The 26,084-nt window shown below is 48.0% G+C and overlaps 13 protein-coding genes across 13 annotated transcripts; 8 read left to right on the top strand and 5 right to left on the bottom strand.

The window, feature by feature from the left end:
• Window positions 1-38: 38 nt before the first annotated feature.
• On the top strand, window positions 39-899 carry TRV_07919 (uncharacterized protein; the record flags this gene model as incomplete). Its single annotated transcript, XM_003018037.1, has 1 exon — window positions 39-899. One exon carries the CDS (start codon window positions 39-41, stop codon window positions 897-899), a length of 861 nt encoding a protein of 286 aa, XP_003018083.1.
• Window positions 900-2,732: 1,833 nt separating this feature from the next.
• On the top strand, window positions 2,733-4,490 carry TRV_07918 (uncharacterized protein; the record flags this gene model as incomplete). Its single annotated transcript, XM_003018036.1, has 5 exons — window positions 2,733-2,856; window positions 2,913-2,962; window positions 3,028-4,159; window positions 4,341-4,391; window positions 4,453-4,490. The coding sequence occupies 5 exons, from the start codon at window positions 2,733-2,735 to the stop codon at window positions 4,488-4,490; spliced, it is 1,395 nt and encodes a 464-aa protein (XP_003018082.1).
• Window positions 4,491-5,065: 575 nt separating this feature from the next.
• Window positions 5,066-6,160, bottom strand: TRV_07917 (uncharacterized protein; the record flags this gene model as incomplete). The annotated part of the gene is made up of 3 exons (XM_003018035.1): window positions 5,066-5,697; window positions 5,761-6,010; window positions 6,071-6,160. The coding sequence occupies 3 exons, from the start codon at window positions 6,158-6,160 to the stop codon at window positions 5,066-5,068; spliced, it is 972 nt and encodes a 323-aa protein (XP_003018081.1).
• Window positions 6,161-6,489: 329 nt separating this feature from the next.
• On the top strand, window positions 6,490-7,645 carry TRV_07916 (uncharacterized protein; the record flags this gene model as incomplete). Its single annotated transcript, XM_003018034.1, has 2 exons — window positions 6,490-7,090; window positions 7,206-7,645. The coding sequence occupies 2 exons, from the start codon at window positions 6,490-6,492 to the stop codon at window positions 7,643-7,645; spliced, it is 1,041 nt and encodes a 346-aa protein (XP_003018080.1).
• A 234-nt stretch (window positions 7,646-7,879) lies between these two features.
• TRV_07915 (lipase/esterase, putative) lies at window positions 7,880-9,016 on the top strand (the record flags this gene model as incomplete). The annotated part of the gene is made up of 1 exon (XM_003018033.1): window positions 7,880-9,016. The coding sequence occupies one exon, from the start codon at window positions 7,880-7,882 to the stop codon at window positions 9,014-9,016; it is 1,137 nt and encodes a 378-aa protein (XP_003018079.1).
• A 473-nt stretch (window positions 9,017-9,489) lies between these two features.
• On the top strand, window positions 9,490-10,748 carry TRV_07914 (uncharacterized protein; the record flags this gene model as incomplete). Its single annotated transcript, XM_003018032.1, has 4 exons — window positions 9,490-9,607; window positions 9,677-9,970; window positions 10,156-10,215; window positions 10,312-10,748. 4 exons carry the CDS (start codon window positions 9,490-9,492, stop codon window positions 10,746-10,748), a joined length of 909 nt encoding a protein of 302 aa, XP_003018078.1.
• Window positions 10,749-11,202: 454 nt separating this feature from the next.
• Window positions 11,203-12,972, top strand: TRV_07913 (uncharacterized protein; the record flags this gene model as incomplete). Its single annotated transcript, XM_003018031.1, has 5 exons — window positions 11,203-11,317; window positions 11,409-11,565; window positions 11,643-12,274; window positions 12,333-12,559; window positions 12,619-12,972. 5 exons carry the CDS (start codon window positions 11,203-11,205, stop codon window positions 12,970-12,972), a joined length of 1,485 nt encoding a protein of 494 aa, XP_003018077.1.
• A 544-nt stretch (window positions 12,973-13,516) lies between these two features.
• TRV_07912 (uncharacterized protein) lies at window positions 13,517-14,916 on the top strand (the record flags this gene model as incomplete). The annotated part of the gene is made up of 4 exons (XM_003018030.1): window positions 13,517-13,570; window positions 13,639-14,178; window positions 14,241-14,426; window positions 14,485-14,916. 4 exons carry the CDS (start codon window positions 13,517-13,519, stop codon window positions 14,914-14,916), a joined length of 1,212 nt encoding a protein of 403 aa, XP_003018076.1.
• A 184-nt stretch (window positions 14,917-15,100) lies between these two features.
• Window positions 15,101-16,342, bottom strand: TRV_07911 (uncharacterized protein; the record flags this gene model as incomplete). The annotated part of the gene is made up of 2 exons (XM_003018029.1): window positions 15,101-16,116; window positions 16,171-16,342. The coding sequence occupies 2 exons, from the start codon at window positions 16,340-16,342 to the stop codon at window positions 15,101-15,103; spliced, it is 1,188 nt and encodes a 395-aa protein (XP_003018075.1).
• Window positions 16,343-17,344: 1,002 nt separating this feature from the next.
• On the bottom strand, window positions 17,345-18,680 carry TRV_07910 (uncharacterized protein; the record flags this gene model as incomplete). The annotated part of the gene is made up of 4 exons (XM_003018028.1): window positions 17,345-17,787; window positions 17,849-18,217; window positions 18,283-18,370; window positions 18,438-18,680. The coding sequence occupies 4 exons, from the start codon at window positions 18,678-18,680 to the stop codon at window positions 17,345-17,347; spliced, it is 1,143 nt and encodes a 380-aa protein (XP_003018074.1).
• Window positions 18,681-19,109: 429 nt separating this feature from the next.
• Window positions 19,110-21,182, bottom strand: TRV_07909 (uncharacterized protein; the record flags this gene model as incomplete). The annotated part of the gene is made up of 1 exon (XM_003018027.1): window positions 19,110-21,182. The coding sequence occupies one exon, from the start codon at window positions 21,180-21,182 to the stop codon at window positions 19,110-19,112; it is 2,073 nt and encodes a 690-aa protein (XP_003018073.1).
• Window positions 21,183-21,471: 289 nt separating this feature from the next.
• Window positions 21,472-22,318, top strand: TRV_07908 (uncharacterized protein; the record flags this gene model as incomplete). Its single annotated transcript, XM_003018026.1, has 2 exons — window positions 21,472-21,582; window positions 21,650-22,318. 2 exons carry the CDS (start codon window positions 21,472-21,474, stop codon window positions 22,316-22,318), a joined length of 780 nt encoding a protein of 259 aa, XP_003018072.1.
• Window positions 22,319-22,946: 628 nt separating this feature from the next.
• TRV_07907 (uncharacterized protein) lies at window positions 22,947-25,695 on the bottom strand (the record flags this gene model as incomplete). The annotated part of the gene is made up of 4 exons (XM_003018025.1): window positions 22,947-23,206; window positions 23,267-25,132; window positions 25,197-25,478; window positions 25,584-25,695. 4 exons carry the CDS (start codon window positions 25,693-25,695, stop codon window positions 22,947-22,949), a joined length of 2,520 nt encoding a protein of 839 aa, XP_003018071.1.
• Window positions 25,696-26,084: the final 389 nt, after the last annotated feature.

The raw sequence follows: 26,084 nt of genomic DNA, 5'->3' as shown, positions 1-26,084 counted from the left end.
AAAGAGAAGGAGAAAGAAAGAGGTCGAGGAGGGCTGAGATGAAGAGGAAAAAGTCGCTGGCGCAGGGACGGCCGCCGACAGTCAAGAAGCCGGCTGCGTCGCTGTCAGCCAGGGCAACCCGAGACCTCATCCGGAGCCACCACCAGCTACACAAGGCGCGCGCAAGGGCAGCAGCAGAAGGCAACGAGGAGCTGGTGCGGCAGCTGGACAGCGAGATAGCCGCGAAGGGCGGGCTGAAGAGCTACCAGATCGCCAGCAAGAAGGGCCAGTCGAAGGAGCGCGGAGGTGATTCCAGCCATGTCCTGCTGCAATGGCTGAAGCCCAAGTTACTCGGTGGCATCCAGGGGCAGCCAGAAAACGGCACAGGCAAACTGCGAGTACTAGAAGTTGGCGCGTTGAGTAGTAGGAATGCTTGCTCGATGGTGAAGGCGCTGGACGTTACGAGGATCGACCTCCATTCGCAAGAGGCGGGAATACTGCAGCAAGACTTTATGGAACGGCCATTGCCAACTACCGACGGGGACAGGTTTCACATTATCAGCTTGTCCCTGGTGCTCAATTACGTCCCCGATCCCGCGGGCAGAGGCGAGATGCTACGCCGGACAGTCGAGTTTCTCACATCGAGCGTCAAGGACGACGTTCTGCCAGCGCTGTTCCTAGTACTACCGGCTGCCTGTGTGTTGAATTCAAGATACCTGACCGAAGAGAGGTTAGACGACATCATGGCATCGCTCGGATACCAGCAGCTACAGCGGAAAGTGTCCTCGAAGCTCATTTACTACCTCTGGAGATACACTGGTGTCCACGTTAGGACCAAGGGGGTTGCCTTTCCAAAACAGATCATCAACCCGGGGCCAGGCAAGAATAACTTTGCCGTTGTTCTGAAACCTTCTGCTTGATAACAACACATCGGGATACAGCATCAAACTGCCATGCTGTAGTGAATAGCAATCAAGGAATCCCCCAAGTGGTCAACCATGGATACGCGAGGAGTTCCTTGGCTGTCCCGTGGTCCTCTGGACACGGCATTATTAGCATGCCTCGGACAAAGTCGAGGATCATCCCCTTGTTTCTCCCGCTGAAGATCACTTCAGCCTTCTCTAGACTGTTGCCCTTGGGAATCGGACAATATGCTATCCATTTGCCTCTCGCCTCTATTAGTTTCGGACACGGCAGAAGCTCAACGTTGGACTTACCATCTTCAGAAATGAATTCTTCCTTCGGATTCCTTTTTTGGGGCAGATCCAACGGCGGTGGGCCTAGCAGCCCGATTATCTTTGCCAGGTGGGCTCGAGTGGTATAATAGGTCTTCTCCGGACTGGGGTCTGTCCCATAGAACAAGTGGCTACCCTCAATAACGCCCCAGATCTGTGGCTCTCTTGCCAGCCGTGCCCATTATTAACATTCCAGGTTCAAAAGAGGAGAATTCACCATGGCTCCAGCATTCCATATACCTGCTGGGTAGCTCCATGGTGCCTGATGTAGAACCTCGGGAGATCTGTACACCTGTGGCTGTGCATATTGATCTCGCTTAACCTCCCCGTCCCGTTTCGCCAACGTCACCTAGCACCATCATGCCCCAGTCGTTCGGCTGGCCAAACCGCCCGGACTTGTACACCGGAGCGCCATTGACGTATTTCCGTGGAGATGGTGTTACCACTTCTTCCTGATCAAAAGACTCGAAGATTTCATCGTCAACAATTGCACGCAGTCTATTACCTGCTCTGATATCTCATTATACGGAGTACTTGTTGCAAGATATATTTTATCTGCGAGTCTCGGCGGAATCTACCTGTGTGGACGAACCTACTCTCTGTGTGAAGATAGTCAAGAGCCAAAAGAAGATGTTGTAGATCAACCTTCAGCAGCTCTACGGAGAACCGGCTGCTAACATTTCTATCGAGAAGGTCTAGTGGCGCTTGAGCAAGGAATTCGTGCTCCTTTCCCCCGTTCCGCTCAATCGGAAACATCTCCACAGCTCTTCTGACGTGCCTACGCCCAGGATGGGACTGGTTCACTCTTGCAATCGCCTTGTACGTTCGGACTTCCCTCTCGCAGGTCCGGTCGTGGTTCCGCGCGCGCATATTATTTTCAATGCATGATAGCCGCCGTAGCGAATGTTCCGAGCCAGCCAGACGGTTGACGTCGAGCCGTATCCTAGCTTACCTAGTACCCGGTAGGAAGAATATACGTCATCGATGTTGATGGAACAGTAGTGGCCTGCTTTGAACATCCCCATAGCCCTTCCTCTTCGAATATGCTTACTGACAGGAACAACCTCAAAGCCACCCCTTGGGAATTGTAGACGGCCCACCGGAGCGCAATTGAACGCATCCTGTGTCTATCGTAACATCCGAGCCATCGGTATCTTCACTCCTGCACCCTCCCTTGCATCTCCGGCGTAGTTACTCGCACTCGGTGTTTTGTCGATGATGATATATCAAACTTCAATGCCCAACTTTTTCACTGCTTACATAATCATTAGACCTGACTTTTTTTTTCACACCCCACAATCAGTCGTCGAGTTCACTGATGGTTAAAGAAAAAAACCACATCTTCGACACGCTGAGCCGGCCAGTGAAACAGTCAGATACGTCTAATACGGCGTAGAGCGTTGGTTTAACGGTCCTCGACTTTTACCGGCCTGCGTGGGCAGTCAGGCTCACCGATCAGGTCCAAACCGAATAATTTGGCTGCATCTTGGGCTGAGCTGAGAGAGCCATCTATCCAACATGAGCGCGCCGCAAGGAGCAGGCGAGGCGGAGAAGAACATCGAGATATGGAAGGTCAAGAAGTTGATTAAGCGCCTGGAGGCAGCGCGTGGAAATGGAACTTCAATGATTTCGTTGATTATCCGTAAGTTGGATGATGCTGCCCAGGTGGTTGTGTGCCCCGCTAACTCTGCTCTCCAGCTCCAAAGGATCAGATCTCGAGAGCAGCGAAGATGTTGGCTGAAGAATTCGTATGTTACCTATATCCCGATACTAAGACCAGTATAAGGAACTTTTATCCTAACAAATATCCTAGGGAACCGCGTCTAACATCAAATCCCGAGTTAACCGTCTATCCGTTCTGTCAGCCATTACATCTACCCAGCAGCGTCTGAAGCTGTACACCAGGGTTCCTCCAAATGGTCTTGTGGTCTACTGCGGCGAAATTATCACTTCCGAAGGAAAGGAACGTAAAATCAACATTGACTTTGAGCCGTTCAAGCCTATCAATACCTCCCTTTATCTCTGTGACAACAAGTTCCACACCGAGGCCCTCAGCGAACTTCTCGAGTCCGACCAAAAATTCGGCTTCATTATCATGGACGGAAATGGTGCACTCTTTGGTACTCTATCCGGAAATACCAGAGACGTCGTGCACAAGTTCAGCGTCGATTTGCCCAAGAAGCACGGTCGTGGTGGTCAGTCTGCTCTGCGTTTTGCCCGTCTCCGTGAGGAAAAGCGTCACAATTACGTCCGTAAAGTTGCCGAACTTGCTGTCCAGAACTTCATTACTGCCGATAAGGTCAACGTTGCCGGTTTGATTCTTGCTGGTTCTGCCGATTTCAAGAATGACCTTAACCAGTCCGATCTCTTCGACAACCGTCTCCAGTCCAAGGTCATCAAGGTCGTTGACGTGTCATATGGTGGTGAAAACGGATTCAACCAGGCTATTGAACTTTCCTCCGAGACTCTCGGCAACGTCAAGTTTATTCAGGAGAAGAAGCTTATTGGCAAGTACTTTGAGGAAATCAGCCAGGATAGCGGACGTGTTTGCTACGGTGTTGAAGATACCCTGAAAGCACTCGAGCTCGGTGCCGCTGAGACTCTTATCGTTTTTGAGAACTTAGACATCACTCGTTGGGTTCTCAGGCCTTCCAGCGGATCTGATATTGTACTCCACACCACCAAGGCCCAGGAGGCCAACAGAGAGCAGTTCATGGACAAGGAAACCGGACAGGAAATGGAAATCGTTGATCAGGGATCTCTCCTTGAATGGCTTGCTGAGAACTACAAGGATTTCGGTGCCACTCTGGAGTTTGTTTCTGACAAGTCTGGCGAGGGTAATCAGTTCGTCAAGGGCTTTGGTGGTATTGGAGCCATGCTCCGCTACAAGGTTAACTTCGAACAATTAGCCGATGTTGAAGAAGACGATGATGAATTCTACGATGGTATGTACTGCACGATGGCTTTTACATTGTGTACCGATATGCTGACCATTGCAACTAGATTGACAATATGGCGACCTCGCGGGTTGCGAGGACGACCGCCCGGAAATCCCGTCGGGGAGTGTTCTGACGACTAGCCCTTTGAACCACGTCAACCGCGTCAAGGGCAATACAAACGCATCAGCCGTTCAGATCTGTGCCCCACATCACCTCGCCAGCTCGAAGCTTCTCAAAGGTACGTTTTATAATGTTCTCTCAGATTGGTCTCTACATAATATCGCTAACTTCTCCTTCAGGACCATCCAAGCTTCGCAACGTGGCCACCTCAAATTAAAGTGGCCATAGCAGAAACATATGCTACGAGGGTAGACTGTTTGACGGACGTTATTCCAGCGTATCTTCTTCGCTTCGTCAAAACCCACTTCATAGTTGAAGACCGGATAAGATCGATGCCTTTTTTTCTTTTTTTCGAATCTGCTCGCTATCATTTCAGATTCGAACTTGAGCTGGGATAGCACTTCTCGGTGGAAACCTTCTCCTCCTTGCTTCCTACTAAATGATTCAAATTGTGTGCTTTTTCTGCTGTCGTCTTCTTGCGCCCTGCCTCGCTCTATGATTTGGAATATGAAAGCCTGCGCTTTGGAGTTTGATGACTTAGTTCTTTCTCAAACTACGTTGTTAAACTCAAGTGTAGGCTTATCCAGGGTCGTGTGCTAGTGTTTTTCTTCAATCCATAAAAATATACGCTCGTTACCTGCTATACTTTCTGGCACCGGCTATTCACAACAAGTCTATGGCTATGTCACACCTCCCTCCTTATTTTTAGATATAATGCGTAAATTGGATCATGTAGCTGCTTCTTTAAATCCCTTTATAATGCCGTATTCCCGAAAAAAATGCCCTGCCTTTTTACTTTTCCATAAGTTGATCTTCCCAACTCCCTAGATTTCTGCAGGTCTGCGTAATATCCCGCAGCTCGTCTATGACCTTTTCCACGACATGATCATCGTGAACACCATATACCCTCTGACACTCTACCAGAAAAACGTACTGCCACGCTTTAACACCTCCTGGGCGAGAATTGATACTGGTCAGATTGAGGCCATATTTTTTGAACACATGTAACGCGTCCGCCAAGGCACCGGGAGACGTATGATCAACCATAAAGGTGATAAGAGACTTGCATTTTGAACCCGGATCGGAGCAAGACTGTGTCTTCTGGGGTGGCTTTATTGCCTGGGTGCGGTTTGATTTGAGGTTCTGTAAGATAAGGAATCTGGTTGCGTTGGAAGGGTCGTCTTCGATGTTGGCCTTGACAACCTGTAGACCATTGATACTACCTGCAAGTTCACTTCCAATAGCTGCACTTTTGGGATCGTTGTCCTTGCTGACTATCTCAGCAGCCTTGGAGGTTGAAGAGGCATCTTGCTTCTCCACCCCACTGTACGCTGAAAGAAACTTTGTACATTGCCCCCAGACTTGCGGGTGGGAGTAGAATTTGGATACCTCCGGGTTAGGCTCAGAAGAGTTCCCGTGCCCTTCTATATTGCAATTTGTCAATTATGCATTCCATAAATGCTGGACGTGGGCCTGCTTGAACCAACCTTGTGCTTTTTTCATCAAAAGACAGTGATGGACACTGAGATAATATTCCCCAGACACAGTAATATCAGGGTATAAGTTTTCACGGTCTGCTAGCAAATCGAGAGTCTGGACAACAGCACCATTTGAAGAGTTTTCTAGTGGTATAATGGCATAGTCGGCCTCTTGAGACTGGACGGCTGAGAAGGCATCGTTGAAAGAAACCTCTGCTTTAAGGGTGTTATTGTTTGAGCTAAAATATTCTATAGCTGCCTATTGAAGCACGCATAAGCTCAAGGCTAGCACAACAATCGTATTATTATATATACTCACTTGATGTGAAAAGGAGCCTAGCGGTCCAAGAAATGCAACGACGGGCTGGAGCAAAGTATTGGCACCCAAGCTCGGAGTCATGGAGGGCATCATAGCAAACACTTTATATAGAAATAAAGGCACTATTTTATCTTTTTAGAGATTATCTGCCTCTCTTCGCCTCCTTCTTTCGAATTCTTAGTTATTCAATACCTGTACTTGCGCACATGCTGGCGGTCTAAATATTGAGTCGTTGCGGAGTTGTAGTTTGTTATCCGAGATCGGCGATCCTTTTTTTAAGTTATTTGGCAAGCCGCAAACATCAAACTTGCTCCAGGCCGTAAACATCCAGCCAGCTACACCACCGCAATTTACTAGATACCAAGCAGAGACAAGTGACCGCCACGGATGTGCGCCTCCACGGAACACGCGAGGTAGATATGGTCCAATTGGCCCGGGTATGCCTTCGTCCGCGGCTTACAAGCTTTTTGCAAAGGCGCGCTTTGGCTACAGCTCTGGCACCATCAAACATTAAAGGTGAGCTGGTACGGCGCCGGCTGCCTCTGATATACGACTATCTCTCGCCGCAGCCATCGCATCTTCTGAGCCTGTCCCTCGATAGCCTTAATGTGTCAACACCCGGCTCATCCGCTTCTCCTGAGTCCCAATGGCGTCTCCCGTCCATCACCAGACCGGTCCCCATGCCTCGCGGCCACCATCTAATATATTTCCCACCTCAAGTCCCTTCGTCTGAACTTCTTCCAGACGGCTGTGATGAATTGCACTCTCCCGGCCAGCCATACAATCGCCGGATGTGGGCTGGTGGATCGGTCCGGTTTTTCGGTGATGGCGGCCCGCTGCTCAATGGACAGCGAGCAGTCTGTGTCGAAGGGATACGCGAGGTGAATATAAAAGGCAAGGAAGGCGATGAAAAGATTTTTGTTGGAATCGAAAGACGGGTAGCCACCGTGGATGAACATGAGAGTGACGATGCTGTCCGGAGTAGAGTCTGGGCGCAATCCGAGGAGGAACAAGGAGCCAGTATGGTAATTGAAAGGCGTAACCTTGTCTTTATGAGGGACAGGACATCAAAGGAAATTGAAGCTGCGAAATCTGCTGCTAATACATCTCCACGAAGGATAATGAAAAGTAATAGCTGCCGGCATCCACAGTTTTGATCTTGTGCTAACATACGATGGCCCAGTTCCTGCTACAGCTGAATTCTCCCAGTCCATCATACCTTCCAAATCACTTTTGTTCAGATACTCTGCCCTTACATTCAATGCCCATGCCATCCACCTTGATCGAGACTATGCACGTAACGTTGAAGGATACAACGACCTCCTTGTCCATGGACCTCTTACGCTCACGATCATGCTCAGCACATTCCAGAAACACGCGGCTACATTAGGACAGGTTGTATCAAGTATTGAATATCGAAACCTATCTCCCCTTCTAGTGGAGCATGAGATGAAGGTATGCGCTGCACGCAAGTCTAACGGATCCACGGGCAGCTGGGATATCTGGGTAGAGGACAACAATGGGGGACTGGCAGCTAAAGGAACCATCAAGACTGTGCCAGTTAAATCCGACTAAGGCACTGTATCCTGGCCGTGTGCTAGTTGATATATACATGTAATGGTTGGTACATGGCGTCGTTCTCCCTGTATCCCTAATCCTGAAGAGCGTGAGTTCCATCTTTGGGCTTCGCCTGGCCGCTAGAAACACGTGCCGTGCGATTTTTAAGAAATGCTTGGAAAGAGAAACTCGCGAGCTGAAAACAACAACTAGTTCCTTTATCATATCCCCAGCCTCGCCCACACCGTTACTATGGCACCACGTACCAGGGAAGAGCTCGTTGCTCTAGCGGTTATGGATCCCGCCATGGCCACTATCCTGGAAAATGGCCCAGCAGTGCGCCCTCCAAGGCCATCAGACCCTTACTATGGGCGTAAGGACCATACAGCAGCTAGGGAACACAGGGCCACTATATTGAGAGAAAAGTGGGGGCTTCGATACCTTCCTGGACCGATTGATGAAGTTGCTGAAGAGGACCGGAACATACCCGTCCGTGATGGCTCAGAAATAACAGTCAGAATATACAAACCGGTAGCTAAGAAACAGGATGGAAGCCCATTAATCGTCATGTTCCACGAGGGTGGCTGGGGTATGGGAGATTTGACAGATGAAGAAGTTAACTGTCGACTCTTCTCTCGGGACCTGGGTGCCATTTGCGTCAACGTGGAGTACAGGCTTGCTCCAGAGTATCCATTCCCGACCTGGATCAATGACTCTTGGGATGCCCTTCAATGGTGTGCTAGGAATGCCTCGGCGCTCGGTGCCGACCCCTCAAGGGGATTTATAGTTGGGGGCGGGTCAGCAGGCGGGAATATAGCCGCCGTTCTTGCACATATTGCACGAGACGAACAGCTATCTCCACCTTTAACTGGCCAATATCTCTGTGTCCCTGCCATTATGTGCTTTCTGCCACCTTCTCATATCCCCGTTCAATATCAAGCGGAATTCCTCTCCCACCCCCTTGTGACGCCTTGCAATGACCCCATTCTTAATGTGTCACTGGGATCATTCACTCCACTTGCGTCGGTTCCAAGGTTCATACTCAGCCTTCTGCCCTTGAACCTTTTAGCAAAGGTATACAGTATTGCGGGAATGAGTGGTGATATGTCTAGTCCTTTGTTTGTGCCTTTCCTCTATGGTCAAGGGGAACGCGGCCATCGGGATCTCCCGCCAGCCTACTTTCAAGTTTGTGGACTAGATCCCCTGAGAGACGAGGCTCTGATATATGAACGAGTTCTAAGGGAGGAGGCTGGAGTGAAGACGAAAGTTGACATGTATAAGGGTCTCGGACACTACTTTTGGACGAATTTTCCCGAGCTTGAAGTGAGCAGGACCTTTGTGGAGGACACCGTCAAAGGCATGAGATGGCTACTGGAAGGAAAATGTTAATACAGACTGCACACTACCGCAGACTTGACTCTTAGTAATGACTATCCGTATTACCTCCCTCGACAATATAGCTACTTACTGTAATGCTATCCCGTGTATACAGTTCCTGCTTATATAAAGGTATCACGTGGGTTAAATGGAATTACATAATTCCGTAATACTAAATTAGAGTTCGGGCTGGAAAAGTTTTTGTCTTGCTTCCAAAAAGCCACATATAAAAAGACCACGAAAGCTTTTCTTCCACAACTCCAACTCAGAAATACACACAAACACCAAACACTTTTGTAGCAAAAGCGGTTTGGTAGTTTAGTGAAGATGGACAAATTCTGGGCAGCACCGCCAGTCAGCAGGTGAGCTTCTATATCTGAGCAAGGGATAGTGTTTGCAGGATACTGACCCAGCTCTGTTAAAGAACGCTGACGGCAGCTACGTTTGTCCAGTCAGTCCTGGTTCATGGGGGGTTTTTGAATGGCATGCATGTTGTCTTCCTCTTACCAAGGATACTTCAGATTCCGCCACAGCTATGGAGACTCGTGACGCCGTTTTTCCTGACTGGAGGAGGCATTGGCTTCTTCTTGGACCTTTACTTCTGTACGGGTCCATGAAATGACAATGAATACCTTACTATATCATGTGAAGATCTCACTAACAGATGCGCAGTATTTCAATACGCCAGCGATATTGAGGTCAATTCGCCTCGTTTCTCTGGACCAGGTGACTTTGTCACCTATGTGATATTCGTAGCTATTTTCATTCTGGTAAGTGGTCATTCATTCCTTGCCTTGCGCGAGGGTTACAAACATGGCCTTTACCCTGTTCTGTCTTCCTTATTTGCAAAACACCTCTTAAATCTGCCCGCCCAGCCCATTCTAGCTGCAGCGGTTCCTGAATTCGAGGGAGATTACCCCTGCACTTCGTGCATACCCATCATTCGCATAATATCAATCCTTCAGGGTATGCATGCGGTGTAGGCATGGTGGGATTGTGGCATGACTTGACCAGTGTTGATGACTATATTACACTGGTTATGCTGCTGCCCTACATTCATATTTCTCTTTGTCGTTCGACTACCTTGTATTTAGTTTTAGAATACCCTTCATATCAACATCCTCCATATCCTACTATCTTCTAGTTCTTAGAGCTGACGCATGTGCAGTTAACCGCGGGCTTGTACTTGCAGTCCTTCGTCTTCCTCGGAGGTACGATGATACCTACCCACAACTCGTACTCATCTATCTACTTCCCTGCGTGGGAAGGCTATCCATGTTTTTCAGTCATTTAGCTAACCCTAATAGCTCTATCTCTCGCTTTTCTCACTACCCTATCTCAAGATAACGCAGGGAAGAAGATGGCTTTCATCTTTTTCCAGATTCCGGCAGAATACCTTCCTTTCGCCAGCTTAATTGCTACCCTTGTCCTCTCTGGACAGCACGCCGCAATCACCCAAGCCTGTGGTATACTGGCAGCCCATCTTTACGAGTTCCTAACCCGTATTTATCCCGACTTTGGGGGAGGCACCAACTACATCCAGACACCCCGCTTCATCCAAAACCTATTTGGATCTAGTGGCAACTACGTCAAAGCACATGGTGGCTACCGCAAGCATCGCCCAGCCGATGGCAATAGCTCCGACTCAAGGAGCAGCGGTCAATCCACCGGAAGCTGGTTTTCGGGCCTGGGAGGAGGGTCATGGAAAGGCAGAGGAGCCGGCAGGAAATTGGGCACTGGTTGAACTACCTGAAGCTTTATGCGGATTAAGGAAACATGCAATCAAATAATCGGCGTTAACAGTGAGGAGGATACAAGGTTACCTACGTACTACTTAAATTTTTATGCAACAGCTTAATGTCAAATTTAATGTGATTACGTAAACTTTAAGTCGCTTAAAGCTGCTCAATGATAAGCTGGCGCGCGGCTATTTGCGTCTATAGGTCTAATAAAATTTCAGTACAGAGGGCGGATCAACTTTTTTGCCCACAGCAAATTTTGACGCGAACAAAAATTCCAGACAGAAAAAAAAAGAAAGCCTTCAAATATTTTTACACCTTGCGACCCAATTGATAGCACCTGAAAGAGTGTTGTCGTCGCGCGCGGTGTTGGGTTTGCAGTGCTAATTGGGTCTTGATACTTTGATTTGTGTGGTTTTCGAGTGTTTTGCCCTACAGTGAAGAGCTAGATTTTTTACGATGGCCGCTACAACTGGCAAGGGCGATGTTGCCGACTACAGCATCAAGCCTGAAGCTGTTGCTCCTCCAATTCCCACCTCAGAATGGCCGCTTCTACTGAAGAACTATGATAAACGTATGTACTTTATGTGCAATTTATGTGGTGGGGGAAATACGTGAGAAAGATCATTCATTTGCTAATCTGTGCGGCCGTTAAATTTCAATAGTACTTGTGCGAACCAGTCACTTTACCCCAATCCCTAACGGCTGCACTCCCCTCAAGCGTGACTTGAAGTCCTATATCAGTTCTGGTGTGATCAACTTGGATAAACCGTCGAACCCGTCGAGTCATGAGGTTGTCGCATGGATGAAGAGAATGCTCAGGTTCGCGCAGCCACTTTCCTCTCACTACTAAAGTTGAATTGCAAGGTAGCTAACTAGCCATTTTTCATTCTCAATAGGGTGGAAAAGACTGGACACAGTGGAACTTTGGACCCAAAGGTTACTGGGTGCTTGATCGTGTGCATTGACCGTGCCACTCGCCTAGTAAAATCGCAGCAGGGAGCCGGAAAGGAGTACGTTTGTGTTATTAGGTTACATGACAAGATTCCCGGAGGCGAGGCGCAATTCGCTCGTGCTCTTGAAACGCTGTCTGGAGCTTTGTTCCAGCGGCCCCCACTGATATCTGCTGTCAAACGTCAGCTTCGTATCCGAACGATTTACGAGAGCAAGCTGTATGAATTCGATAATGACCGACACTTGGGTGTATTTTGGGTCAGTTGCGAGGCTGGTACCTATATCAGAACCCTCTGCGTGCATCTTGGCTTGCTTTTGGGAGTTGGAGCTCATATGCAGGAACTGCGCCGTGTTCGCAGTGGAGCCATGGACGAGAAGGATGGCATGGTGACTCTACATGATGTTTTGGACGCCCAGTGGATGATGGATAACCACCGTGACGAATCGTACCTCAGGAAGGTCATTAGGCCGTTGGAGAGCTTGTTGACCTCATATAAGCGAATTGTTGTGAAGGATAGTGCAGTCAACGCCGTCTGCTACGGAGCTAAATTGATGATTCCAGGTCTCTTGCGGTTTGGTAAGTTCCATAATCAATACCCTTTTGATATTGGCAAATTGCTAAATGCTATATATAGAGGCTGGGATTGAGATATATGAGGAGGTGGTACTCATGACCACCAAGGGTGAGGCCATTGCCATCGGTATTGCTCAGATGTCCACCGTTGAACTCTCAACCTGTGATCACGGAGTAGTTGCCAAGGTCAAGCGTTGCATCATGGAGCGTGATCTTTACCCCAGACGATGGGGTATGGGCCCAGTTGCCCTTGAGAAGAAGAAGCTCAAGGCTGACGGGAAGCTTGACGTAAGTTCATCTGATCAGCTCTTTTTTACCTCTTACATCTCTTGCTAACTTTTGTCTAGAAATATGGCCGCACTAATGCCTCTACCCCAGCCAAATGGCAGGCGGAGTATAAGGATTATGATGCTCAAGCTGCTGGTACACCGAATGCCGCTCCAGCACCTGGTGCTACCACACCCGCAAAGTCTACCCCGGCTGCTCCCGCTGCTTCATCCCCCGAGAAGGAAGATGAAGAGGTGGATGATGCCGACAAGAAGAGAAAGAGAAAGGATGGAGAGACCGCAGAAGAACGAGAAGAACGAAAGCGCCTAAAGAAGGAGAAAAAGGAGGCAAAGGAGAAGAAAAAGCAAGAGAAGAAAGAGAAGAAGGAAAAGCGAAAATCCAAGCAGGCCGAGGATGCCAGTGACAGCGATTAAGGGATTGGATTTGCCCAGCAGGCGTCAGTTACCTTTACCTTTTTTTTCTTTTGTATCATATCCCTTTTTATACCGTTGGAGTATGGGACTGATCCAAAATTGGGCTTCTTATCTATGTTTGCTGGAGTACATGGTTGTGTTTATTTCGTTCTACTTCTTTCAATAGTTAGTTAGCCTGGGTAGTTTGGCTGAATATACTGCTTCCGAAATTTAATACCGGGACTCTTGTCCTTTGTCTAGCTGACAGGTAAAAGACCAAATTTCATGTAGAAAACGAAGCAGTATTCGGGGAAATCTGCTGCGTTAGTAGAGGGAGAAGTATGGTTGGTGCTGGTCTCGGTGATCTCGGCTGTGATGTGGCTTTGCCGTGTTGACGTCGATCTCGCTGACATCACAGCGTCGACTTCAACCTCATCAACCAACCTCACGCCTCCGTTCGCACACGACCACTTCGACACCCACATTGCTCTTATATTAAATCTTGGGGGTTATAGCATATGAAAAGAGGCACTGCAGATAGAAATATTCTGGGCTTGTCATCAACATGGCAGCGGAACTTGGGCCGACAAAGCTCAACGCGGAGAGCCACCTGATTCTGGTACATCACAGCTTTCCCAAAGACGAAGAATATATGAAAGAAGACCCTACTAACTGGCTGTTTTGAAGGATCAACCTCTCCTACGGCTTCCACATGAGCTAGCTCGCCGGAACTTCAAAACTGTTCAGCGCATCGTGGAGAGAGAGAAGGAATATGTCATTCCCGCCTTGAAAGAATCAGCAAATGCCTCGCTCTCTGGGAACCAAGATCCTACCCAAGCACTCGCCTCTTTGGACACCATGATAACCCGGATGCAAGGGCTAAAGCGGAAGATGGAGGCACTACAAGAGGAGGAGAAGAGCATCCTCTCCCAGTCCAGGAAAAGGATCGAACACCTTGAGGACCTCTTCGGCATACAGAGCTTGGTAGATGTCAAGTATGATAGATGGTCGAAGACAAGGCTGAACAGGTTGCTGGTAGACCATATGCTACGTTCAGGCTACCTTGAAAGTGCAAAGCAGCTTGCACATGAGGAAGGCCTTGAAGATTTGGTGGATGTACATGTCTTTGCGCAATGCCAGCGCATAGCAGAGAGCCTTCGCAGAGGGGAGACGAAAGAAGCTCTACAGTGGTGCGGAGAGAACAAAGTTGCCCTGAAGAAGCTGCACGTATGTTTCTTTTCCCTCTTTGTCATTGTGTTTGGAAAGCGTTTACTAACAGCTCTAAACAGAATAAGCTGGAATTTGAACTACGGATGCAACAGTATATTGAAATGTTACGTGCAGGTGAGAGAACAGAAGCAAGGCAGCATGCTAAAAAATACCTCACACCACACAGTGAGACATACAAATCAGATATACTCCGTGCTGCCGGGCTGATGGTCTTCCCCCCTAATACTGATGCCGAGCCGTATAAGGTATGATGATATCCCAACGCTTATTAGTGATCCATTGCAAACTGACCAGCCTGTCTAGACTATTTACTCCTCTGAACGATGGCAAACGCTATCGAACCTCTTCGTTAAAACCCACCACGATCTTCTCTCACTTACATCACACCCATTACTGCAGATTGCCCTCTCCGCAGGCATTTCGGCTCTAAAGACACCTGCATGTCATTCAGAATATACTACATCTGCCTCAAGTGCAACCTACTCCTCAGGGTCCTCTATATGTCCTATATGCTCCACTGAACTTAATGAGCTTGCCCGCCCTATGCCTTATGCTCACCATACGAAGAGCTCGGTGGACAATGACCCCGTTGTCCTACCCAACGGCCGATTATATGGTAGGGAAAGCTTATGCTATATGTCGAGCAGATCAGGTGTTAGCACCGGAAAAGTCAAAGATCCAATCACTTCAGAGGTGTTCGATGTGTCAGAGTTGAAGAAAGTGTTTATTTCATAGATTAACAGCAGTGGACATCAACTGCTGTAGTGGTAGCTGCCTATTTCTTCGTGTGCTCCTTCTTTTCTGTTTTGTTTACTATGTTTAGTCAGATGGTTCAATGCAGCGTATTAATGATTTAATGACCAATTCGCCGACTAATAGTCCTCCTATCCTCGATCCAAGATAACCACAAATGGTAGTATCAGTCACTTTCACTTCCAGATCCTTTTCTCTTTCTCTTAAGCTTTCCAGAACTAGTACCTTGACTCTCGAACCCTTTTCTTTCAAATACATAACTTCTTGCCTCCCGTTCTTCTCCTTTCCATCCACCTCTCCCACCATCTTTCCCTTCGATAGCCCCTATTGTCCGCGCATGGGAGTAGCCAGGATAACTTGCCCATGGGAATTTGAAGCTAGTCACAACTCGTAGGCCCGCGTGTCGGGCAAGATCCCTGATATTCCATAGCGTATAGGGCTCACCCTCAAATAGAGTTACAATAATATGGCCCGGCTCCTTCCTAGGCTTGCATCGCACTTCACCAGCGCCAGAAAGGAAATCACCGTTCTCCTCCTCATCCGTATATTCATCCTCATCCTCAAAATCAGACCAATCATCCGTTGGATTTGGGACTGAAAGAAGGGGCACACATGCTTTGAAAAACCCAACTAGTAGTTCCTGGTTTGATCGGACTTGCCTGTTCACGTCCGTACTCAGGCCGCCAACATGTGGGAAATTGAAACAAATAATATCCCATGGCCCTCCTGGTTCGCCTGTAAGGTCATTGCCGCTCTTTTTGGACCGATTCGAGTAACGTATCTTGGGGCTTGGAGCTGGAAATCCGCTCCGTATCAACTTCCCTCCTCCACCAGTGTTACCTAGCTTTCGAGCATCGATTGAAAAGACAACTTTTGGGGATGATACGGATGCTTTCGTTGCTTTAGGTGAGTTGCTTTCCACAGGAGCAGCTTTGACACGATCCTGCGGCTTCTGATCCGCCTCTTCATCTGACTGGTCTGAACCAACTCCTTCATCCCTCTTACGTTTTACGCCGGCCTTGGACTCCTGTGAATGGGAAGAGAAAGCTTCAAGCTGTTCAATATGCCTTTTGGCATCTGGGTATTTTTCAATCAGCTTGTCTTCGCTGTCATAACATGTTGCCATTAGCCTTTTTCGGCATTTGTGGTGAGTTGCGAGGGATAATGCAAATGAGAAATCTCCTAGCTTGAAGTATTAGCTTTTGTCTGTAATATGAACAAGTATAACAAGCATACCTTCGCCAATCAAGAGCACCCTATCCGATGGTCTGAAGGGGACTTGCGGTTTATTTTGCTTTTGCTGCTGCTGTTTGGCATTTTGGGTCTTTTTTGTTGACGTTGACAGCTTTGTAAAGGATTTCATCTTCTTGTTACTCTGTTTCACAGCAGGTTTTCGATTTTTGCCCATCTTGCCGAAGAAATCAATTAATCTATAGTAAGGGGAGTGGCAGTATATGCGTGCAGTGGTTTGGATAATCGAGTACTTGGGATATAATATCGTTGTATTGGTGATTGGCAAATGTTGATAGTCGATTGATTGACAGGGAAAATCTTAAAATCTAGCTAATCTAATCTAATTAGTTAGCTACCAGGTATTTAGTTGGTCGACTAACGAACTAGTTATTTGGCCTAAAGAGTCTGGATCCCCATGGATTTTGGCGAAGCCTGCGATAGGCGGGTAATCATTGAGGCCAGGTTTCACCGAGAGGCTGAATCTGTCCTATTGTCTCAGCTTATTTATATACTGCTGCGTGACGGTCATGGAAATACGACGGATGGTGCTGTCATTTACCGGTAAACATATACTGGGAAACTATTCTATGAATTAAACTGGTTTACATAGATCAAAGAAACAAAAGAATGTTAGAACAGAAGTAGGAAATATTTAAGAGTAAAGGGGAAAAAATAAATACAGCATACTACAGATACCCAGGTCTCTCTGCAGTATAAAAGAATTGGGGATATCAAAAGAAGAAAAGTGCCAAAGGTAACCTGATGCCTCTAGCATATGATCTGGAAGAAAGAAAAAGTGGCAGGGGGAATCGGCCGCATATTAAAAAAAGGACAATTGAAGAAGGAATGATGAATTACCCTCGGAAAACCAACAAGCCAAAACAGAAAACAAGCTCTATGTGTTGCGGGATGCGGTTTAGCTGTTCGTCAACCACCAGTGGAGTAGTAAGAAGTCCACGCTGAAAATAACGTTACTCAATGGATAGTCGTTTCCGCAATCTGGGGGATTCATTCTTCTTGGGTGAGTCAGGTGGAAAGCATCACCTAGTATCACCAAAAAACAAAAAAATAGATAAGCCCGTTGATTGCGTTAAAAAGTCGTTATGCCGAAGCCGATGCCAAGCGAGAGATACAGGAATCAAGACAGAGTGGGCATTTTTAAAGACCAGCTAATTGCTCACGACTTCAATCCGTCTCTCATGCTCTGGGCACTGGCACTGACAGGGGGGTTCGAAGTTGGGAGAATACCAGTTTTTGGTTTGGCGTTCTGCTTGATTTTGGCGAGGGCATAGACGATTCCGCTGATAAATCCGATAGCAATCGCAGAGACACTGGGGAAGGTGACTGGGTCGCCAAAGAACATGAGACCAGACAGGGCGATTGGAAGCTTATTGAGGGCTCCAACCATGGAGTAAGTGGTGGAGGTGGTAACACGAACGCACCATGCGGAGGCGTAGGAGATGAAAACGGTAGACAATCCGGAGAAGAGCATTGCAACGTAAAGCCTGTTACGGGTATCGACGGGGAAGTTCTTGGCCACATTGGCACTAGACCAGTCCTCAACGAGGAGAGAGCTGACCATGAGGATTGGAATGGAGAGAAGGTTGTTGTAGAACATAGCTATTAAGAGAAATGAGAATTAGAATTGTGTAAATGTGTGGGCCCTAGAAACTTGACTTACTGTCGAAATCCTTGAAGTTGGTCAACTTGATTCTCTTTCGCATTCCGAGGACATACGAAGCAGTACAAGCACAGTTGATCAACATCCAGAGATAGCCGGAGTTGAGTGTGGAAACAGCGCCAGTATCGGCAGAAGTGCTGACGGCATGGGTGATATCAGCCCAGGCAGCAACAACGGAGCTAAGGACCATGAGACCGAAGGAGAAGAGGGTGAGTCCGCTAACGGAGCCTCCAAACCACAGTACCTCACCGTAGGCGATAAGGATGATGGTAAGGTTCTTGAAAATGGTGTAAACAGGGATTGAAAGGAACTTGAGGGCTTTGGACCCGGTGTAAATCATGCCGATAAGGAGGAGGGAAATTGGAAACCCTGCAAAACAGCTCTGTTAGTTGGGGGTATGGATGGCCGGAAGGTTGACTATACAAAGCACTTACACTTCTTGGCTTCATCTGAGCTGAAATCTCGGTAGTTGATAAATCCCAAGGTCTTGCAAGACTGCACTGCAATGATACAAATAATAGACTGGAAAGAAGACATGGTTAGATAAATGGCTTCACTGCTCACCGACAGAAATTGTTTCTTGACATACCTGAATACAGAGAAGGAAAAAGTTGAGGTTGAAATCAACACCTGATAAAACATATTTATTCGTCACAGTCATTAGAATAGAGGAAGCACAGTAGCTGATAATAGCGAGAGTGGCATTGTTTGCTGCTGAAGCGACAGCCGAGTGTCGCGGCTGTGGTGGTGGCTGCGGCTTGTAGCTGCTGGAGGACTCCGAGTCCATCTTGTCCATGGGGATGTAGTTGTCATTCTTCTTCTGGTCCGACATCGTGAACAGTTTATCGGAACTTTTCTATCGAGGTCTGGAAGGCTTTATTCGAAGTCCTATCGAACTGCTGTGGTGCCGATATGATGATTCGGCTTGGTATATGGACTTTGCAAGGCCACCTGGGCGTTTTTCCCTTCTCTCAGGGATGATGATGACGACTCGGTTATGGAGCGAAAGCGCTGAACGTCGACGACGGGATAGAAGAAAACACGTAGCCGACCGGAAACGCCAACGAAAAGGACAACGAATAGTTGGGGCTTGGGGACGCAGACGGCGTTTGTCGGTGATGCAGAAGATGTTTCTTCGTCGTCGTCGCTTTCGTCGCTCGTGAAAAGATGTTTTTTTCGTAGAAAATAAAAAAATATAAAAAACCGGAAATAAAGGTTGAAAAATTACACTGGTATTCCGAATACATTATATTACGGATGACTAAGCAGATATATCCTTCTTCTCCCTTGCCCCTTTTTGCTTCTTTTGCTTGTGATTCTCGCCATCCTGGCCGCTCTTCTTGTTGATCACTGCCTTGGGATTGACGCCCTGGCGACGGAGCTTGTTCCTCTGAGCGCGGGAGATGTACTGCTCGTCCTCGTCCTCGTTGAAGGGGCCAAATCCGTCCGCATCGGTATCCCCAGTCTCTGGGGTAATTGGGGTCCTATCAATAATCTCTTCGCCACCGCTACCTTCGGAGGTCCCTGGAGCCTTTTGGGTCGTCTCCGCAGGGCTGGGTCCGGTCTTTTTCAGTTTGCAGACAAAAAACCCGTCAACATTTTCACGGTGGGGATAGTATCGTCGAGTCAGCGGCATCTTGTCGTCAAACTTTTTGTTCATGTAGGTCTTGAAGCCGGGAGTTCCAAAGTTTCCCAGGCCGGTGTCGACTATCTTCACGTTTGGCCGTTTCCTCAGGGCGTACTGTACGACGCCCTCGTTCTCTTCAACCGTGACGCTACATGTTGAGTAGACTATATACCCGCCCGTTTTCGAAGCATGGTTGGTAGAGTCGATGGCAGCAAGAAGTAGCTGCTTCTGCATGTGCGGTAGCGCTAAAAAGTCACGCTCTGTCTTGGACGTTTTCACCTTTGGATCCTTGGAGATAACGCCGGTTCCCGAGCAGGGGGCATCGAGCAGCACTCGATCAAAGCCTCCAATAGCTTTGGGGAAAGCTGTTCGAGCATCCAAGTTTGAGACAATAGTGTTTTTGCATCCCAAGCGGTGAATATTACCGATAAGACCCTTTGCACGAGTCTTACTGGCATCGTTGGCAAGAATGCTGCCAGTGTTTCGCATCAACGCAGAGGCGTATGTTGTCTTACCACCGGGAGCAGCTGCCATGTCGAGGATACGCTCATGAGGTTGTGGAGCAAGCGCCATGACAGGGAGGAAGGATGAGGCTGCTTGCAGAATGTAATGTCCAGCAAGGTATTCTGGAGTAGCACCTAGAGGAACTGGGGACTCGAATACCTGAAGACCGACTTTTGACCACTTTCCAACAGGCTCTAGAACAACTCCTCGGTTAATCAATGCCTGAGCTAGTGACCGTCGGTTGGTACGTAGTGTATTTGTTCGAATAACAATTGGTCGGGGAGACTCGTTAGCCTCAAAAAAAGAGAATGCTTCCATAGGAGTGAACAGTGAAAATAATTTCTCTGCAAGGTAAGGAGTGTATCCGTAGTATACACATATGTCGTTTAAGAGGAGGTCGGTATAGTCTGCGCGCGATTTTCCTGGTTGACCAAGCGTGCTTAAATCACCAAGAATACGAATTGTATCTGTGATGCGAGTTCGAAGCAGTTGCAGGTTTGGAGCCAGTCCAGCCGTGAGATTTTCATGCTCCGCAAATACATCGGGTGCATCGCCTGCAATATTTGTTTGCATAGCAGCCTCTTTCAGCTCAAGCTCTGCCTGTGCAGCCTCCTCTTCCTTCTGCATGTCCAGTTTCTTGGACAATCCCTCAATATTGGCGGCAGTGAGAATCTCTTCCGCATCTGAAAGATCTTCGTCGTCTGAGAACATCTTCTCTCGGGGTCGTTCCTCATCTGAATCGAACGCTGAATGGCTCTCAAGATCTGAATCTTCCTGATCCAACGCATCCATATCGTCTGCGGACCCGTCACTAACCCCATCTAGGTCACCAAACTCATCATCAAGCATTTCATCATCCATATCCTCCTCCGAGTCTTCCGGTTCAGAAGCTTCCACGGGTTTTGCTACCTTTTTCTTCTCATCCTTGGTGCGTGCGCCCTCTGTGATAGGCGCCTTGGTATTCTTCCGCTTCACAGAGTCTTTCTTCCCGGCTTTCGCACCGTTTGTCTTTGCGCTCTTTGGCCGCTCTTCGCCGTCATCGCCATCATCATCAACTCCTCTTCGTCGCTTGACTCCCTTAGGAGCGCTGTCCGCCTTGTCTGCTTTCCGCTTCCTAACCGCCTTTTTACCACTTTTTACGGTGAACTCTTCAAGCGGTTGTGGAGGACCCTGCTTCTTCCCAATGCGACGCCCGACACCCATCTTGCGTCAATTCCCCAAAATCAAGGCGCAATTGGCCGTACTGTTGGTAATATATAAATATTCCTGGCGTTGCTTCTTTTTCTTCCAGCGAAATTTTGCCGATAAGGAAAAAAAAAATAATTTTTAGAGTTTATCATATCACGTGACAGGTACAGCTTATCGGTCTTACTAAGCAGGAGCAATAACCAAACACGAATCTACACGCAGGAGGACATTGGTAGACATCCAGCTTTGATAGACGGACGCCAGAGAGATTACAGCCTTGAAAACAGGAGATAAAGCTGTCAAAATGGCGGAGATATCATTTACAAAGAGTTTCCTGGCTTCTCTGGACTCAAAACCAATCAGAGTCCCAGCCGATACTGTCTATGACCCTCGAACATTCGCCCCTCGTTTCCCGGTAAGGGTTTATATATATTTTATTTTGCTAAAAGGCTAGCACATACTGACAGTGTGCCTATCTGTAGATCATCCTCCCACGCTTAACTGACCCTCCTCACCCGCCTATGCCTAAGAAAGTCAAGACAGCAGCACCGCCAGGCTCATCCAAGGGAATAACCGTCCATTTAAAGTCCGCTCGGAACCCTGTGCTAGATATCAAGCTTCCAAATGTAGCTCTTGCTACTGCCACAGTTCAAGAACTTAAGGATGCTGTCCACCAGAGAATACGACCGAGCAATGCGACCGATTCCGACGAAAGGGTGCCATTAGACAAGATAAAGCTATTGTGGAAACGCAAGCCCGTTCAAGGTACATCTGTTGCTGATATCTTGGCAGATGAACCAGACGTAGTCAATGGGAAAATCCCAGCAGAGTTTAATGTGATGGTTCTAGGAGGAGCGTCTGTTATTCCTGAGGAAGAATTGAAGGCTGCTGCTGCCGCAACGAAGGTGGCTAAACCTCCTGTTGAATTGGGCCCACAGGAGGATACAGAGATGAAGGATCCCGATTCAGAACAACTAGGAGAGCTACCGCAGGGCGATCAATCCTTGCGTTCAGAGTTCGCCAACTTGTATGATGCCGACAATTTCTGGGAGGATATTAGGATATTTATACAAGACAAGATACCGAACCCAGATCATGCCCCAGCTATGATCTCCATTTTCAAAGCTGGGTTGAAGGACTACTTGAAGTAGACCTATTGTCAGCAGTTTAGTGATGGTATAGGATAATGAGAGCGTCGCTTTTCTAATTATATACAATAGAATGTCTATGCCAAGAAATCGTAAATTGTATATATTCGTCAAAGAACTAAATTGATGCATCAAGAAGACATTGGGTTGAAACTTAGGGGTTTGATAGTATACATCACAGCAGAGAAGAGAAAGGAAAAGCGTTAAAAGTGATGTGTTATGGGGGAGGGAAATGAAGAAAAAGTCAAAAATGTGAAAACATTGAAAGGAAAAGCATTAAGTACGTGTCTTAAAGGAGAAACGGGAAGGCGATAAATCGTATCTTCCAAGCCGGGAGATAAACATGGCTCAAGAAGAGATTCAGCGCATGGGTGGATGCAAACGCCCAGATCTTATAATAATAATAGCGTAAAGAAGAGTTGTGAGCAAATGAAGGGGTATCATCAGAACAAGAAGACTACCTTCGCACGTTTGCGAAGGAGAAACCCAAGTCGAATATGCTCACTCAAAGAAGTCAGGAGACTCATTATAAGGATAGAGGGTAGATGAAAGATAGATGTATATCATGGTGAACGGGGGGCCTATTGTTTTCGTTCGAGTAATCTTCACGTCGCGGCGGTGGTGTTGATATTTATCTTGAAAATACCTTGACAACGCCGTCACCGCCACCGCTAGCAACCCATCTTCCGTCTTGACTCCAGACGACTGAACAAACACCCTCGCCTCGCATTAGTCTATGGCTCGTGATTTCTTGCGTGCAACTTCGTTTCTCTAGGGACCAAAATCGTAAACTTGCGTCATGTCCAGCAGAGACAAGCTCTCGTCCATCTGGCGACTGCGAAAGAGAGGAGATTGCTGCTGGATGTGCTAACATTGTGTATGTGCATTGACCTATTCAAATTAGAAGAATGTCGTGTAAATGAGGAATTTTAGTGGAAATTATTATCTTACCGCTGTTAGCGTCGAAAAATCTGATATAACGGTCTTCGTAACCACTGATGACAACGCCTTCGACACCACCGCTTGTGCCCGTAGCACCATGGACAACGGACTCTTCTTCCGAAAGGGCTCGGTTAGGATCCAGGTTAGCTGTACCATCGAAACCAATGGTGCTAGCAACAACGGCATTGACACCAGTGGCTCGAGTGCCGTCATATGTCTCAAGGCTTGCCATACCCACAATCTCCTCTCCAGTCCGGGTATCATAGACTAGAATAGAAGCATCTGCATAGGAAACAACAAAGTTGACTCCCGCCAATGACAACGGACTGATACAGGTAGGGGCAATGTCATTTCTCACAATCTGATGGACCAGTGTGTAGTTGAATGCAGTCGAACTGGCAGTGCTGGGTTGAGGAGACGTAGGGAAATTGGAACCCGAGGAAATGGAGTTTGCACGCCTGCTCCCACCGGCGCTTCTTCTAGAGCTAGTCTGGGGTGAAGAGAGTTGGGGCGGTGCACTTATGGCCCATATCAATATCCTGCCATCAGCAGCTCCAGAAGCAAGGAGTACACGATCGGGGCCTCCATTGGTGTTGCATTGGTCACCGAATACTGACTTTGACGTGCCTGGAAGAACGCAGACAGTCCAGACGGCGTCTTTATGGCCGTCTAAGGTAGCCTTGGGGTCGACTCTGCCTCGCTCCCAGACCTTAACACACCCATCTTGTCCACCAGAGAACACCCAGCCATCGCCAGTAGCACGACCACCGCTGGAGAAGTTTTGGGATGGCGGACAAGCAGCAAGTGTAGTGACGGAGCCGTTGTGCCCACGGTGAGTAAAATAGCTGGTAACATCAAGATCTGACCCTGGAGCCGCAACATTGGAGCCGAAGACGCCGTATGTTGCAGGTATTATCCATCGCTTGACAGTTCCATCGTCACCACAGGTGCAGATTTCGGGCTCTGAGGGACTTCCACCGCCAGTAAATATCACGGATCGAACTACATCCAAGTGTCCACGTAAAGCAAACCGTACTTTGAAGTTAGTAGTATCTGCCTTGGGGCCAACGGATCCAGAAAGTTCACGGACATCAGGGTTGCCGTCACTTCGTCTTCTCCCGCCAGAACTCTTTCTCCTGGATCCACGTCCACGGGTGGGAGACTTGGGGGGAATGAAGTTCGCACTGGGGAAAGCATCTGTGTCGGGGCGGCGAGTGACAGGAGCCGGGGTGGGCTCGGTCGAGGGCGCTTCATCGAAATTCCAACCATCGGCTTCGTCAACAATAATATCATTAGTTGGGGGTGGCTTCCCGAAATCTTCCTTTCCTGAGAGTGCTTCTGGAGACTTGCTCTCAGTTTGCGAGGGTTCTTCGGACTTGGATGGGAATTCATAGTTGGCGTTGCGTTCCTCCTGCGTGGTTTCATTTGCTCGTTGCGGTTCCTGGGGTCTCCTATCAAGGAATTCCCGTTGAGCCGAACCCTGGGCACCGTTTTCGTTATACGTTGGCATCATCATTTGGGAGCCTTCTGGTTCTCGAACCATGCTCACATGATTCAATTGAGGCTGTGCTGGGACTAATTGTTGCTTTTGCTGTGGCACAGATTGTTGTTGCTGCCGTTGGTGCTCCTGAATATAACTACTGTCCAACGGTTGTCTTTGCATATGATGTTGTTGGTAGTCATGATTCAACAGGTCCTGCTCGTTTATTTCCGGAGGTGGATGAGATCTGGGGATGATATGGTAAGCCACTTCTTGCGTGCATTTTCCAAGGTACAGTCTAGATTTGTCCCGTTCATTTTCGTGTTGGGCGTCAGGGCTGTTGGACTCCTCATCGTCGGCGTAATTATCAAGACCGGACGACGGCTTCGGTTGTTCTATATGTAAACGCGCATTAGAAAAACAATCAAACAACGAACGTGGAAGGATCAAGTTCCATACTCTTTTCCAGAGCCTTGAGACTCTTTTTAGCAACTTCTTTTGGGTCGACACTGGGTTCGATCGTCTCCCCTGCAGCCAGCTTGCTCGATTTCTCCCTCTCTTTCTTCAACGCGACCTCCAGGATTCGGACATGTTTCCCCAGAGACTCATGCATCCTTTTACTCGTCCGAGCATCGCCTTCTAGTCTCCCAATCCTCGACTTCATCTCAGCGCGCTCGATTTCCCAGGCGTTTCGGTCACGCTCATGTCGATGCCACTCGGTCTGTAGGAATCGCATCACACCTATAAACCGAATCATTATTAGCACAAATAGAAGTTCAACTCTCTATAGAGCTTTCAACCCCCAATAAATGGGGCGTTGTCTTCCAGGAGACATGCAAAACTGACCCTGTAACGTATATTCCGTGCCCTGAGGCTGGCCTCCACCATTACTCGCATCCATACTCCCACCACCCATTCCACCATTTCCGGCCATGGCAGACTGTGGCTGCCAGGCCATCAAAATACCAGGACGAACGGACTAAGATATATCGGCAGACCAGCCAGAGTCAAGGGTAGACAGGTCTATTACTATTGTGAGGACACGCTTGGCAGGGTAAGCCGTCAACGGCGTTTCGGCTGGCGGAAAAAAAAAAAGGAGAGGTCAAGTGCTGGCTAAGAATAAACCAACCGCCCCCGACAAGGCCTCGGAGGTGAGATGCAAGTATAGCAACGTCCAGACGAGGTGAATCTGCGGCGTTGTCGCCACCGGTTTGCTGTTCGATGCCGAAGGTGAATAAAAATAAAAAAAAAAAAAGGATCGCTGCTTGTTGTTCGAAGCTCACTTTTTAGCCTGCCAAGCCGCGATCTGGCATTCCTGGGATGCTAACATGAATAATCCCGCCCATT

The sequence above is a fragment of the Trichophyton verrucosum genome, assembly GCF_000151505.1.
Source record: "Trichophyton verrucosum HKI 0517 chromosome Unknown contig01190_1.f1.exp, whole genome shotgun sequence".
NCBI lineage: Eukaryota > Fungi > Ascomycota > Eurotiomycetes > Onygenales > Arthrodermataceae > Trichophyton > Trichophyton verrucosum.
The sequence above is the reverse complement of the archived record's forward strand: the minus strand, read 5'-3'. Positions and strand labels throughout refer to the sequence as shown.